General features: G+C 42.5%; 1 protein-coding gene across 3 annotated transcripts in view; it reads right to left on the minus strand.

The window, feature by feature from the left end:
• The window catches only part of SERPINF1 (serpin family F member 1), a 108,770-nt gene that overhangs the window by 21,933 nt on the left and 71,541 nt on the right, over nucleotides 1-15,296 (minus strand). For all 3 annotated transcript variants that reach the window (XM_089657737.1, XM_089657747.1, XM_089657756.1), the window contains one exon: nucleotides 9,396-9,538. In XM_089657737.1, coding sequence (XP_089513863.1) covers nucleotides 9,396-9,538 — 143 coding nt within the window. The remainder of the gene's footprint in view (nucleotides 1-9,395; nucleotides 9,539-15,296) is intronic.

Below are 15,296 nucleotides of genomic sequence, written 5' to 3' on the forward strand. Positions count from 1 at the left end.
GGCACTGACTGGCAGCACTGCTGGGCTGCACTGGTGGGTGGCACTGGTGGGTGGGCACAGGTGGGTGGCACTGGTGGGCACATGTGGGTGGCACTGCTGGGCACATGTAGGTGGCACTTCTGGGCACAGGTAGGTGGCACTGCAGAGTGGCACAGGTGGGTGCACTGCTGGGCACAGGTGGGGGCACTGCTGGGCACGGGTGGGCGGAGCTAGTGGGCGCACTGCTGGGCGGAACTTGCGGGTGTCACTGCTGGGCACCGATCATCAGGGCACTGATCATCAGTGCCCTGATGATCGGTGCCGATCCCCGCTCTGACAACTGTCGGTTCTCGGCAGTACTTTCCTCACGATCTGACAGCGTGAGGAAAGTGCAGCCGAGAACCAGCACTTGCATTTCCCTGTGATCAGCGTGTCATTGGACACCGCTGATCACGTGGTAAAAGGCCGGTATGATCGGCCTTTTACCACATCTCGTGATCAGCTGTGTCTGTAGGACACAGCGATCACGGAGATCGCCGGGTGCGCGCCAGAGCGCGTTCTGGGAGGACGTCATATGACATCCACTCAGAACTGGCCGGCCGCGGTGAAGCCGTCATTCGGCTATGCGCGGTCGGCAAGAGGTTAATCAGGTGTGTGGCATGTGTTTCTGAAACTTTATCCAGCCTAGAGATCGCCCTGTCCCTGTAAGCACCAGCCTTCTGCACAGTTATCAATTGCTCTGAGAGAGAGAGAGGAGATCTTCCTTCAAATCGGTGATGGCAGCTGTGAATGGTCTCTTCAGATCTGCAGCGATCTGCACCATCTCAGAATATGTGAGTGGTGGATCGGGGCGAGTGTTCTCTCTTACCCTATCCTCAGATGCTGGCAGAGACTCCTCACTATGAACCTCCTCATGCTGTATAGGTGCCATCTTGCTCCCAGCAGGGCTGTTCCTCTGTATGCCTCTATTCTGGAAAAGATCCTGGATCTGTCATGCTGAAGACCCGGAATGCGAGCATTGTAGGCGATTTGTGGGAAGTGGGCTTAACAATCCTGCCCATGATCGTCCTGCTGTGTACCGCTTAAATGGCTCAAAAGCTGACTTCTCCCTAGAGCTCACTCAGTGTTCTGCCATGCGGCTCAAGGTCCAAGTCACACCCCCCCCCCTTGCAGATTCTATAGATGAACTTCTCATGGCCTTAGCAGTTATGCTATATTTCTGATTATTGGTCTCCGCTACTCCGCTATCTCTACCAGGAAGAGTATCTTTGTGGAGTCACAAACATCTGCTATTACTCAAGAATTAAAAGACAGTTTCAGCTTTTCTTCATTCAGTACCTACTACTGTGAATTTGGAAGATACACTCACTGTGGATCCACCAGTAGCTTACCTTAACAGGGAAACCACTAGGGCAGTGGAGGGAGTTTCTACATTTAAGGATTCTACTGATCAGCAGCTGGAATCTCTCTTTGAAACCCAGTTCTTCCTGGTGGGTCCTGACTTTTGCTCTTGTCTTGAATCTGTCAAGTCATGGTGGAATGGTCGAAATCCCTGAAAATGAATCTTTCCACTGAATCAGGTGATCTTTTTCTGATCTGAGCATGTGAAGTAGATTTTTGAAGCATTACATTTGAGCTGTGATGGCCTTCTGAAAGCATTTTGGCTTGTCTACAGTATAGGTCTTTTGTTAATACACATGCACAGAGCACTCTGGTTAAAGTGCTGAAATGCAGATACTACACCTGAACCACTTGGCTTTCAACGGACAAGATTTCTTCAGACTGACCATTGACATTATTATCAAGTATATCACTGGAGGCAAGAGAACTCAATTCCCTTTCCTCTGCTGCTGGAGTATGCATGCCTATGCCTCACAAAAATTGTTCTATGGCCACCCACAAGTTCTGGGGTAAGAAGCTTGCTATAACCCCAGAGAAGCCTTCATCAAAATCAAGATGCACCTCCATATTACAGAGTGGGGGGACATTTGTTAATCTGTGCAAACTCTTGGGTAATTTGCTTTTCAGGCAGCTAGTTGTGATATTTCAGGATTACATATGAACCTTTGTATTAGCTCCTCACCTTCAATCTACCCCTGTCACTACATAGATTAGAACACAGGGAGCATTGTCACGGCTCCCAGCTGGTTCGGTCTCAGAATTTGTATCTAAACCTGCTCATCGTTCCCTTTTCTAGTGAACACATCGGTCTCAGAATTTGTATCTAAACCTGATCATTGTTCCCTTTTCTAGTGAACACATCGGCCCCTTTTGGGACCTGCAATCCAAACAAATTTTACACAGTTTCCATCAGATTTACCATCGCTTTTCCTTTCCAGAACTCTCTGACCTCAGTGATCAGCTAGGGTGTGCTGCTATATATCACCATCCTTCCTTTGACTTTTCAGTTTCCACCCTGCACCTCATGTTTTCTCCAAAGTGCTGGCCCCAGGGTTTGCCCTAGTACCTTAAAATTAGCACCCCTATTGTGTGATGCTTAGACAACCTCCTGTTGAGAACAGAGTTAGCGCAGGCTCTATTCAACAACATATCCCTACTGTCCAGATGCCTCCATGATTCCTCTGGAGTCTGTATCATCAGAAATCACACTGGAACCTTATCACCACCAACAGGCAGCGTAAATAAGCATTTTTTTTTTACATTAAAATGTTACCCGTTTCTGTTGCAGGGGAGTTTTTCTCTTCCCACCTTCTGGAAGATCTTATAATTAGACTGTTCCCATCTGCAGATCTACATTTTTAAGTTCTTACAGCATTTGATCATCCCCTGGCAGTTCACTGATTACTGTGACAAGAGAGGTTGATCCTGATTGAACAGAATTTTGTGTCTTACTCCTGTTCACTGTGTTTGTCTCAACTGGCTGCTTTTGGACATGGGGAACCATGAAGGACATATAAAGGGCGGCCCCATGATCACCTTGGTTCAACAGCATGCTAAACAGATTCCAGGTGCAGGAATCCTGGCAGTAACTGAATTCTCTGGTGACTCCTGGCATACACACACAGATCTAAGCCTCTACATCTTGTTTGCATTGCAGAATTAGGAGGAAGGATTTCTGGCAGCATCCCTTGCTCTGGACTGGCCAGGCTTTCCTGGTAAGGCTCATGACCATTGCTCCATGGACTGTAACAAATCATTGGATCAGTAGAATCAGGAGCATCTCAAAACACATTACTCTTTGATGCCCAGGGATAGGCAGGATTTTACAGCGAGGATTTTATGGTATTTGAGCCTGGCTCCCTATCCTATTAAGTTTGCATTCTTCCTTGCTAATTTTTAGTGAAGAGTTCAACCTTATACCCCTTGCCCAACTGTTGGGTGGGGAGTTCCTATGTTCCTTATTCCATTGGCCATTGGGACTTTGTGGGATCCTACTCTCGTTCTCTATGCATTCCCAGGAGCCCTGTTAAACACTTTGAAAATAATTCTACAATAAGTCAACCCCTGTTTTTTTTTCTTTGTAAGTCATCACCTTGGTGAAGTGAATGCGTGCCCTCTCAGCCATTTCATGCATGGAAGCCTTTTCTCTTGTTCGTCCTATCAAATGAATTGGGGCCTAGAACCTTTTTCTGGCCTAGGGTAGCCCTGATCATTCTTCTACTAGGACACCTTTCTCAAATCCATCTGACCCCAGCTCTCTTAAAGGAGCTATTTTTCCTTTGTGACCAAGGCGCAAGCTGTCAGTCTTTTCCTCTTAGTACTGACTCACGGTTAGCCATTCTAGATGGTTCCTTTTTGCTCCATCCTTCTGCATGGGTCGGGTAGGCCAGTTTTCAAGCTTGATCTTATGGATCAGTGTGCTTTTTTCAAGACACTGCTCACCATTAATGAGAATTTTTCTTGTTATTCTGGTCCGTGTTACCAGGTAGCATTTGCAGTCTTATGTGCCAACTTCTGGCTGGCTTCCTTCTGGCACATCTTGAGCTGTAGGCTCAGTCTGTAGTTTACATGGTTTACACCTGTTAGTGGTTGTTTGTTGTCGTCCATCCCTGAATTGGACTGCTTATGAATGTCCAGGCTTTGTCATTCAACTGATAAAAAATTAAATAGGTTTTGTTTTTGTTTTTTTACTGTAAAATCCTATTCTTGGCGTCCATTAAGGATCATAGATCTCACCCCTATGTGTTTATCATTATGCTCTTGCTACTGCTTGCTACAAAACTGTGTCCAATCCTGTTAAAGGCAGCAGTATTACCTGAAAGTAAAGACATCCTGTGTCCCTCAATGGACTCCCAAGAAAAGGATTTTACAGTAAGCCCTATTTTAATTTATAATCCATTGTTTCCATGTATAGTTTTATAATTACCATCTTCCAGCTTTCTATCCTGCTCCAGTTTTATCCTCCCCTATAAAAGTATGTCAACTGCTAATTTATTTTTCTGCATGTTTTGTGATTTGCCAGCCACACGAAGGTTTCCTTCTTATTTATTGCTCAGCAGATGTAAGATAAAGGCCTACAAAATATTTTGTGAAGCCTCTGGCAATATGAAATGATTCTGTAAAAAAAAAATAAAAAATACTGGGCTCATTTTTGAGCTGCATAAATAGCTGTCCAGAGAATTACTGCCTGGTGCATATTTTAGCAACAATCATTGAATTACTAAGAATCTAGAATCATTTATTCTTCAGTAAATTCAAATAAGTTATGTTTTAGTTCTTCTTCCCTTCAAGCAGTGTGACTAGTATACACAGAGGAAATGCTTATGATTTGCTGATGTAGAGAGCATTGGTTTTTCAGCGTGCTACCGTTTTAATCCATTAATACAAGCCTGGCAAGGTCATAACGAGTACAAAGAAAGACAATGAACCTTATTTATCAAGGTGTCCAAAAGTAGAAATGTGCTTATTGCCCTAAACCACCAATCAGACTTAAAATGTGACTGTGACTGGTGTCTCTAAATTGGATTGGCCACCCCTATCTAAAGGAAATATAAAACGGTCCAATATATATATTCTTGCTTTTTTAATCATGATCAAACATAGCAGCTCTCTGGATACTCAGGGAGATCAGATTACACAGTAGAATTTCTCACAACCCCTTTTCTGAGGAACCAGCCGAAATCCAGTCAGTGGGTGGCCCTGCCAGATCCACTCTGACTTTTGCAGAAGGAGCCTGCTGAAAAATATTTGGACGAACAATGGCTGCATCCAATCAGATGCAGTCACTGTCCTGGTATTTAAAGATGTCCAGATGCCAAAATACAATAGCTGCAGCAGGAGATTTGTTCATCTGTACTGTATAACTTGGATGGAAGACTTTTTTGTTTTGTTTTGTTTTTTTCGTTCAGCCCACATTGCGAACAAAATAGAACTACTGATGTATGACCGACTAAAGTCAGATAGCCCATCTGACTGACTGAGCTATACTCTGGAGGTATGCAGGTGGTGCTAAATATGCTTCGTAATACCTTTTGATGTACCCTGTTTTTATGTAGATGTAAATCCAATACTAAATTCCTATATAATCTTTACAGAGACACCGTCAGTTTGTCTATTTAGAATAAAATATTAAATTAGACCTCAGGAGGTCAATAATGATAGGTTGAATAATCATTTCAAAAGCATTTTCTAAGGGCTTGTTCACACAGAAACATGGTGCGTTAACCCCGTGTTCTGTGTGCATTTCCTGAACCACATTAAAATTGCACTGGGTGTGCGATCTGCTGCAGGTGTCAAAACATGTCTAACCACACCTCAAACGCAGATATGCTGTGTTTTTTGCCTGAACTGGATCGCATGGTACCGCAGTACCTGTAGATTTGGCGCAGTATCAGATGCAGTCACTGTCCTAGTATTTAAAGATGTCCAGATGCCAAAATACAATAGCTGCAGCAGGAGATTTGTTCATCTGTACTGTATAACTTGGATGGAAGACTTTTTTGTTTTGTTTTGTTTTGTTTTTTTTGTTCAGCCCACATTGTGAACAAAATAGAACTACTGATGTATGACCGACTAAAGTCAGATAGCCGATCTGACTGACTGAGCTATACTCTGGAGGTATGCAAGTGGTGCTAAATATGCTTTGTAATACCTTTTGATGTACCCTGTTTTTATGTAGATGTAAATCCAATACTAAATTCCTATATAATCTTTACAGAGACACCGTCACTTTGTCTATTTAGAATAAAATATTAAATTAGACCTCAGGAGGTCAATAATGATAGGTTGAATAATCATTTCAAAAGCATTTTCTAAGGGCTTGTTCACACAGAAACATGGTGCGTTAACCCCGTGTTCTGTGTGCATTTCCTGAACCACATTAAAATTGCACTGGGTGTGCGATCTGCTGCAGGTGTCAAAACATGTCTAACCACACCTCAAACGCAGATATGCTGTGTTTTTTGCCTGAACTGGATCGCATGGTACCGCAGTACCTGTAGATTTGGCGCAGTATTTTTTTTTAAAGTAGTGCATGTACTATTTTTTGTGTTATTTCATTGAAATGAATGTGCTTAAAATCACACCACACAGGTGTGAACCAGCCCTAAATCTGAACACACTGGGATTGACCTGCTAAATAAGTAGGGACTGTTCAGTGAGCAAAGTCAACATTTTCCAAACTTCGTAAATAAGATGAAGTCTTCAACAAGCATGGAAATAAGAATTTCTGTTTTTTCTGATCTGCATGCTTGTTCTAGATCAGTGACTAAGATAGTATTAAAGCTTGTAGATCAGCATAATATCCAAGTAAATAGCACTTTCAGAACAGGTTCAGCAGTGGCAGCAAATGGCTTTCTCCCAGGAACAGTTAACTTTAAATTGTTACTAAACCCAGGACCCTGCATTCATCATATCTAGTCTCCAACAGTACACAGACTATGAAGATGCAATTATATTATAAACTTTTAAATACCTTTTTTTCATCAGCAGTTAGAGCAATCGTGTAACTTTTATCAGTCTCCAGCAGAGCACTGGTTAAAGCTGGTAGGAGGAGTTTTCATTCTCCCCTGATTGTTCAATGATGCTGCAGGACCCCTGACCCTCTGTCTGGAGAGTGTTGATTGACCCTGTGCTGATCACGTGCACCCTTCCAAGAAAAAAAATATCTAGCAATACACACCAAACTGTCCAGCTCTGTACTATCACTAGATAAATTGGGGACAGTAGAGGGGGAAGATCAACACACAGAGATCACAATGTTTCCTGCACCACACAAGTGTGAACTGGGGCTTAAGCAGTGGTTTTAAAGTGTTACTAAACCCAGGACCCTACATTCACTATATCTGGTCTCCCACAGTACACAAAACATGGAAGTTCAATTATTTTAGTAAATATAAACTGTTAAATACATTTTCTCATCAGCAGTTAGAGCAGTCTTGTGCCTTCAGCTGAGCACTGGTTAAAGCTTATAGGAGGAGTTTTTGTTCTGCTTTAGGAGGATGCAGAACCCTTGGCCTCTGTCTGTACAGTGAGGATGGGCTCTGTGCTGATCACATGGACTCTCCCAAGAAAAAAAAACCTCTCTAGCAATACACACTAAATTGAGCATGTGCAGAAGGGCTACAAGTTCAGGAGATAGGATGGGGAAATTTGAACAAAAGGAAGGGCAGAGAAGAAAGGATCAAACATCCTTTTTATACAATGCACAGGATTAACCCCTTAGGTTCCACAGGGAGTAAAACAAGCATGCTTTACTGCATATATAGATTGTTTTTTCTGTTGTGGGTTTAGTAACACTTTAATTAACTGATGTAAACAAAATAGATATTTGAAAACTTAAAGAAGTATAACCAAAGCTCATTTGGTTGCACTTCTCCGCCGTTGGATGATGTCACAGAGCCGCTCCAGTCTGGGGAAAGAACGTGACCATATGGTTGGGATCCACCCAGGAGCCTGGACCGACACCTGGCTCAACCTCTCAGCGAGCCACTGAGAGCCTGAACCAGCCACTCCCGCCCCCTCCAGTGAGCACTGGGGGTGCAGAACAGAGAGCCGGAGACTGACAGTCACGGCTCTCTGCTCAGAGCCGAGGGGGAGGACTGAGCGATCAGCGGTGTTTGATCGCCCAGTTCTTAGCCTTAGAACTGGCTGGGGGACAGATGCAGCATCAGATCAATTTAAAAAACAAAACCAATACTTCTCTTTTAAAGAGGTTGTTCAGTCATTTTTTAAACTAATTATAAGTCAACAGCTATACATACTGTAGCTCCTGACTTACCTGTCCGGGGAACCAGTGCTGTCCTTGGGTGATTCCATCGGAAGTGTAGAGTGGGTACCTGTCAAAACTACAGTAGCTTCCCACTTCCCCCCTCCCCAAAAAGTATTTTAATTACTTGGCAGAGGAAGTAGAGCAAATTTTCTGTTTTTCAGTGAAGTTAAGCTTTAAAGTATATGTGTATTAAGGAAAATGCAATGGTTGTATAGCAAACACTATAGATTGCCTGCCTGTGCTTACCTTGATTACACTTACTGTGCTTGCCTCTTAGTTCTGTTACTGGAGGCCCATAAAAATACTTTGCATTGGACTAGGCCAGGCATCACTAAATGGCAGACCGCAGTCTGGATCCAGACCCAGAAACATTTCCGGACCACAGCCTCACCAAATAGTTGCCTGAATGTCCTCTCCCCACCGCCGACACACCAGCAATGCCGCTGCCGCTATTATCCTCATGGAAGGACACAACATTCGAGACGCAGCAGGTCTATCCCTTTCATAACATTGCACCTTATTCACACAAGCATGGCAGGTCTTGACATAGGACGGGGCTTTTCATGTTAGGAAGAAAGTGATTGGTTGCTAGGCAGCGGAGCGGTCCAAGCATTCATTTACCAGCCTTTAACATGAAAAGTCCCGCTCTATGCCTAGACCTGCCGTGCTTGCTGTCTTGTGTGAATAAGTTAGGACAGTGTAGGGAAGGGGGGAGTGCTGCGATATTATGAAAGGGACAGGACTCTAATATGCAGGGAGGACTGTGATGGGGCAACCTGTGACAAGGGGACCTGAGATGAGGTGATCTGTGATAGGGAATCTATGATGGAGGGGATGGAACAATCGGTGATGGGGGGGCTGTGATGGGGCAGTCTGTAATGTGAAAGGGGAGGAACTGTGATGCGCACAGGAGGCTGTGATGTGAAGGATTTGATTCATAGCAGCAACATGACGCTCGGACCTTCACTGGAAGTAAATTTTATTGACCGAACCTCCGTGAATTTTTATTCAGTACCCCTGCATTAGGCACTAGCTCCATGTGACTGGGCACTACATTGTAAGAAGTAGGTGCCCTGTATAAGTGCCCTATATCTTTAAATACTGGGTAGTATTCAAAGGAAAGGAGATGAGTTCTCAGTCCCATTAATGAAAACGTAATAGTATGAAATAGGAAGCGGAGAAGGGATTGAAGTAGAAGTTTGTGTATTACAACAGGTGCATTTCTAAGAATACTGGCTTTTCTCACCCTGCAGCTAAAATCGGAGTCTAGGCCGTATCTCACAGGAACATTGTTGGCTGTCATCATTGAAACAGAGGTGGATGTCTGCTCATCTGTGTAGAATTCACGTTGGATGGTTTCACGGGGATTAAATTTGTACACCCACTGACCTGTGATAAATTCCAAAATATGTTACAATGATTCTCATCCCAAATAAAATACCATTACACAGCATGCTGTTTAAAAAGAGAGATGAGCTTTTGTTAAGCATTACACTCTTAACTTCATAAAACCATTAATTTGTTTATAATTACAGAATAATCTGACAGCATTAGTAACTTTCATGACAAAAATAATAATTAACACAGTTGCCTTCTTTATGTAAATGAAGGCGAGACAATTGGACTATAGCAGTAATATAATACAGACAAGGATTTACAAACAGAGCCCAGTAAAATGTATAAGTTGTTCTTGTTTCCCATTGTGACTGCAGAGTTCCATATCATCAGATAAACAGATACAGATATTGCATTCAACATATATTTAAAATAATATTGAAGAACATCACTTAATGTAGAATTATTTTTCAATATCTGACTTGCAAAGAAAAACCCACTTGAGTAAAATGTCCTTAACCAGTAGTAGGTATGTGTGTTAGTAAAAATGCTAAAGCCTGCTGTCCCTGATGGTTTGATGCCATAGGAACAGGGCTTACATTCCAAAAGTTCAATCTTTCTTTTAAAACCCAACTCCTGGTACAAAAAAACTGTTGCTGTGGACCCCCCTGCACTGCAGGAGTTACAGTGCCTTGAACAAGTATTCATACCGCTTGAAATTTTCCACATTTTGTCATGTTACAACCAAAAAATGTAACTGTATTTTATTGGGATTTTGTGATAGACCAACACAAAGTGGCACATAATTGTGAAGTGGAAGGAAAATGATAATTGGTTTTCCAATTTTCTGCAAATAAATATCTGAAAAATGAGGCATGCATTTGTATTCAGCCCCCTTTACTCTGATACCTCTAACTAAAATCTAGTGAAACCAATTGCCTTCAGAAGTCACCTACTTAGTAAATAGAGTCTATCTGTGTGTAATTTAATCTCAGTATTAATACAGCTGTTCTGTGAAGTCCTCAAAGGTTTGTTAGAGAACTTTAGTGAACAAACAGCATCGTGAAGGGCAAGGAATGCACCAGACAGGTCAAGGATAAAATTATGGAGAAGTTTAAAGAGAGGAGTTTAAGGCAAGGAGAGCATTAATCAGAGAAGGAGCCAAGAGATGAGGCCCATGGTAACTCGGGAGGAGCAGCAGAGATGCACATCTCAGGTGGGAGAATCTGTCCACAGGACAACTATTAATCATGCACTTCACAAATCTGGCCTTTATGGAAGAGTGGCAAGAAGAAAGCCATAAGAAGTCCTGTTTGCAGTTTGCGTGGAGCCGTGTGGGGGACACCGCAAACGTGGAAGAAAGTGCCCTAGTCAGATGAGACCAAAATTGAATTTTGTGGCCTAAAAGCAGAACACTATGTGTGGCATAAAACACACTGCACATCACCCTGAACACGCCACCCCCACCGTGAAACATGATAGTGGCAGCCTCATGTTGTGGGGATGCTTTTCTTCAGCAGCTACAGGGAAGCTGGTCAGAGTTGATGGGAAGATGGATGGAGCCAAATACAGGGCATTCTTAGAAGAAAACCTTTTAGAGTCTGCAAAAGACTTGAGACTGGGGCGGAGGTTCACCTTCCAGCAGGACAACGACCCTAAACATACAGCCAGAGCTACAATGGAATGGTTTAGATCAAAGCATATTCATGTGTTAGAAGGGCCCAGTCAAAGTCCTGACCTAAATCCAATTGAGAATCTGTGGCAAGACTTAAAAATTGCTGTTCACAGACGCTATCCATCCAATCTGACAGAGCTTGAGCTATTTTGCAAAGAAGACTAGGCAAAAATTTCACTATTATTATTATACAGGATTTATATAGCGCCAAGTTCAGTACAGAAGGAATAGGAGGGTCCTGCTTGTGGAGCTTACAATCTAAAGTAAGGGGGAGGTGGTACAAAAGGTGATAGCTGCAACGGATGAAAGATGGTTCTACAAAGTATTGATTCAGGGGGGCTAAATACAAATGCACACCACACTTTTCAGAAATTTATTTGTAAAAAAATTTGAAAACCATTTATCATTTTCCTTACACTTCACATATATGTGCCACTTTGTATTGGTCTATCACATAAAATCCCAATAAAATATATTTACGTTTTTGTTTGTAACATGACAAAATGTGGAAAATTTCAAGAGGTATGAATACTTTTTTAAGGCACTGTAAGTGCTTGTTAAGTCTAGGGGGGTACAGGAGGAGGCTGCATTACCTATCTGACTCCCTGTCCTGGCTGGCTCTGACACTGTCCTCTTTTTCCCAAAGCTCTAGCCTGTGCGGCCAGTATGCAACCATGGTGGAAAGCAGCTTAGAGAGGAGGCTACAGGACACCAGTTGAATTGGTGGAGGGACCCTGCTGGAATGCAAAATTGGATAAGAAATGCAGTCTCTTCTGCAACCTCCTGGACATACAGTTGCAAGAAAAAGTATGTGAACCCCTTGGAATTACGTGGAGTTTTGCATAAATTGGGCATAAAATGTGCTCTGAACGTCATCTAAGTCACAACAATAGAAGAACACAGTCTGCTGAACATAATACTACACAAGCATTAGATGTTGCCATGGTTTAATTGCACATAACATGTAAACATTCACAGCGCAAGGAGGAAAAAGTATGTGAACCTTTGGACTTAATAACTGGTTGACCCTCCTTTGGCAGCAATAACCTCAACCAAACGTTTCCTGTAGTTGCAGATCAGACCTGCACAACGATCTGGAGTAATTTTGGACCACTCCTCTTCACAAAACTGTTTCAGTGTAGCAATATTCTTGGGATGTCTGGTGTGAATCGCTCTCTTAAGGTCATGCCACAGCATTTCAATCGGGTTGAGGTCAGGACTCTGACTGGGCCACTCCAGAAAGCGTATTCTGTGCTGTTGCAGCCATTGTTTTGTTGAATTACTTCTATGCTTTGGGTCATTGTCCTGTTGCATCACCCATCCTCTGCGGAGCTTCAGTTGGCGGACAGATGGTCGTACGTTTTCCTGCAAAATGTCTTTATAAACTCTGGAATTCATTTTCCTATCAATGACAACAATCCGTCCAGGCCCTGAGGCAGCAAAGCAGCCCCAAACCATGATGCTCCCTCGGCCATGTTTTACAGTGGGGATGAGGTTTTGATGTTGGTGTGCTGTGCCTTTTTTTCTCCACACATAGTGTTGTGTGTTCTTCCCAAACAACTCAATCTTGGTTTCATCTGTCCACAGTATATTTTGCCAGTAGTGCTGTGGAACATCCAGGTGCTCTTTTGCAAACTTCAAACGTGCTGCAATATTCTTTTTGGACAGCAATGGCTTCCTCCGTGGTGTCCTCCCATGTTCTCCATTCTTGTTTAATGTTTTCCTTATTGTAGATGTGTCAACAAAAATGTTAGCATGTGCCAGAAATTTCTGTCGGTCTTTAGTTGACACTCTGGGATTCTTCTTTACCTCATGCAGCATTCTGCGCTGTGCTCTTGCAGTCATTTTTACAGGATGACCACGCCTAGGGAGAGTAGCAACAGTGCTAAAATTTCTCCATTTGTAGACAGTCTGTCTTACCGTGGACACATGAACATCAAGGCTTTTGAAGATACTTTTATAACCCTTTCCAGCTTCATGCAAGTCAACAATTCTTGATCGTAGGTCTTCTGAGAGCTCTTTTCTGCGAGGCATGGTTCACATCAGACAGTGCTTCTTGAAACCAGTAAACCCAAAACAGGTGTGTGTTTTTTAAGGGCAGGGCAGCTGTCAGCAACACATCCAATATCATCACACTGATTTGAGTCAAGGTTGGCTCACTCCTGGCTCCAATTAGCTCTGGGAGAAGTCATTAAGCTAGGGCCTCACATACTTTTTCCTCCCTGCACTGTGAATGTTTACATGTTATGTGCAATTAAACCTGGCAACATCTAATGTTTGTGTAGTATTATGTTCAGCACACTGTGCTCTTCTATTGTTGCGACTTAGATGACGTTCAGAGCACATTTTATGCCCAATTCATGCAAAACTCCACGTAATCCCAAGGGGTTCACATACTTTTTCTTGCAACTGTAATGAGCATATTTAACCTTTCGGGTGGAGAGAGACCCCACAGCTAGGTTATTTTTGTGTTGTGCGCAGAGTTGGGCTTTTGGCCTGGTTCACACTAGTGCGATTTCAGATGCAACTTGAGTTGCATAGAATGGCATGGCAAGAGAAATCACATTGTTTTCAAATGCCCCTGTTCACATCAATGTGACTACATGCGTTGCAATTTTGGAAAAGGTTTGTGTGCTACTTGGTGTGAGTTAGAGTGCGTTTTGGTCCCTTAGAATATGCAAAATACAACCAAAGTGGCATCAAACTTGCACTATATAATCACAATAATGTCAACTGAGTCCTAAAAACTAGCACTGACAATCTGTCGGGGACCACTTACCAAATCATTCCATCAAAGACAAATTCATTACATACAGCTTACAACACTAATTTTAATATTTTAGGCCATCCAAAATATTTCAGTTTTTTGTACACTACAGAGTTCAACCTCCTAACAAGTTCCTATATCTCTTTGAAACTCTACTACGATCTCTGTACTTATGTTCCTAGCTCTGCTCCCCTGTTGTGGCTGTTATAAGGGGTTCTCACTCTGCCTTTTGTACGTTTGATTTGTTTTATACTGTGCAAAATGCAACAGGATGAACTGGAATGCATAAAACTTGCAAGGAACAGTCAAGAATTGTGAGAGGGATATCTGACAGTTGGACGATCCAAAAGTTACAAGGCCAGAGACTGACTCAAAACAATATGCTCCACCCATAGCAATTTATCACTCTTGGGGTGGATTGACACTCTAATTTCCTAAATGTTTTAACTGTTTTAGGACTCTTGCCTTACTTTTATACAGTATGTGTATGTTTTTTTGACTGCATAATTCCTTAGCTATGAATGCGTTATATAGTCAATGGAAACATATACTGTATTTTATCTTTGCCAGAATGTATCCCATGTCCACCATTATACTAGTACTAAAATGTAGCTTGGCATATTTAGTACTCTAGCCAAATTGTGTGACTATAACCATGGTATTTATCAAGCTAGTGTGTTCTAGATGTTTATATATTAGCATTGTGGTAGGACTAGTAAAATGACAGAGACCATTTGGTAAGTATTGTCTACAATATCTTTTCTTTATTATAATTATGACATGGTTGACTGAGTGCCGATTCACACATGTGCGTTCTGGATTTCAAGGTCCAGTTTCAGTGCGGATTGCAATCTACTTGTTCAGCGGTTCAGGACTGGCTTTTGTGACACAGCTGCGGATTATATTGTTCACAGGTTCAGGGCCAGTTTGGATGAGGTTTTGCAAGGCTTTTTTTATTTTGCTGAGGTGGAGAGAAGGGGGAAAGCAGAGAAACTGTGCTGAAACATTATCATGAACTGAAATCCTGATCCTAAACCAAAATCCTGTTCACAACTGATGATATGTGCGATTCAGAAGCGGTTCCCAAAGAAGTCAATAGCTTGTAATCCAAACTTGAACCAAACCACACTGCTCAAATCGAACAGGACTCTTTTAATCTGTGCTGAATCTGCACTGCCAGTGCACTGAACATATGTGAACAGGCACCATAGGAAGCAATGTTATTGAACATGTCATGCGTATTGGATGCGTTTCGAACTGCATCCAATCCGTATATGTGAACCAGCACTGAAAGTGAGGAAGCCACGGGATTTTATACCAGGACACAAACAGTTTGACAAACCCTTGTCCTCAAAGAGTTTTTGTCATTT

The sequence above is a fragment of the Staurois parvus genome, unplaced genomic scaffold, assembly GCF_062004578.1.
Source record: "Staurois parvus isolate SC_StPar_1 unplaced genomic scaffold, SC_StPar_1.0 ptg000029l, whole genome shotgun sequence".
Lineage (NCBI taxonomy): Eukaryota > Metazoa > Chordata > Amphibia > Anura > Ranidae > Staurois > Staurois parvus.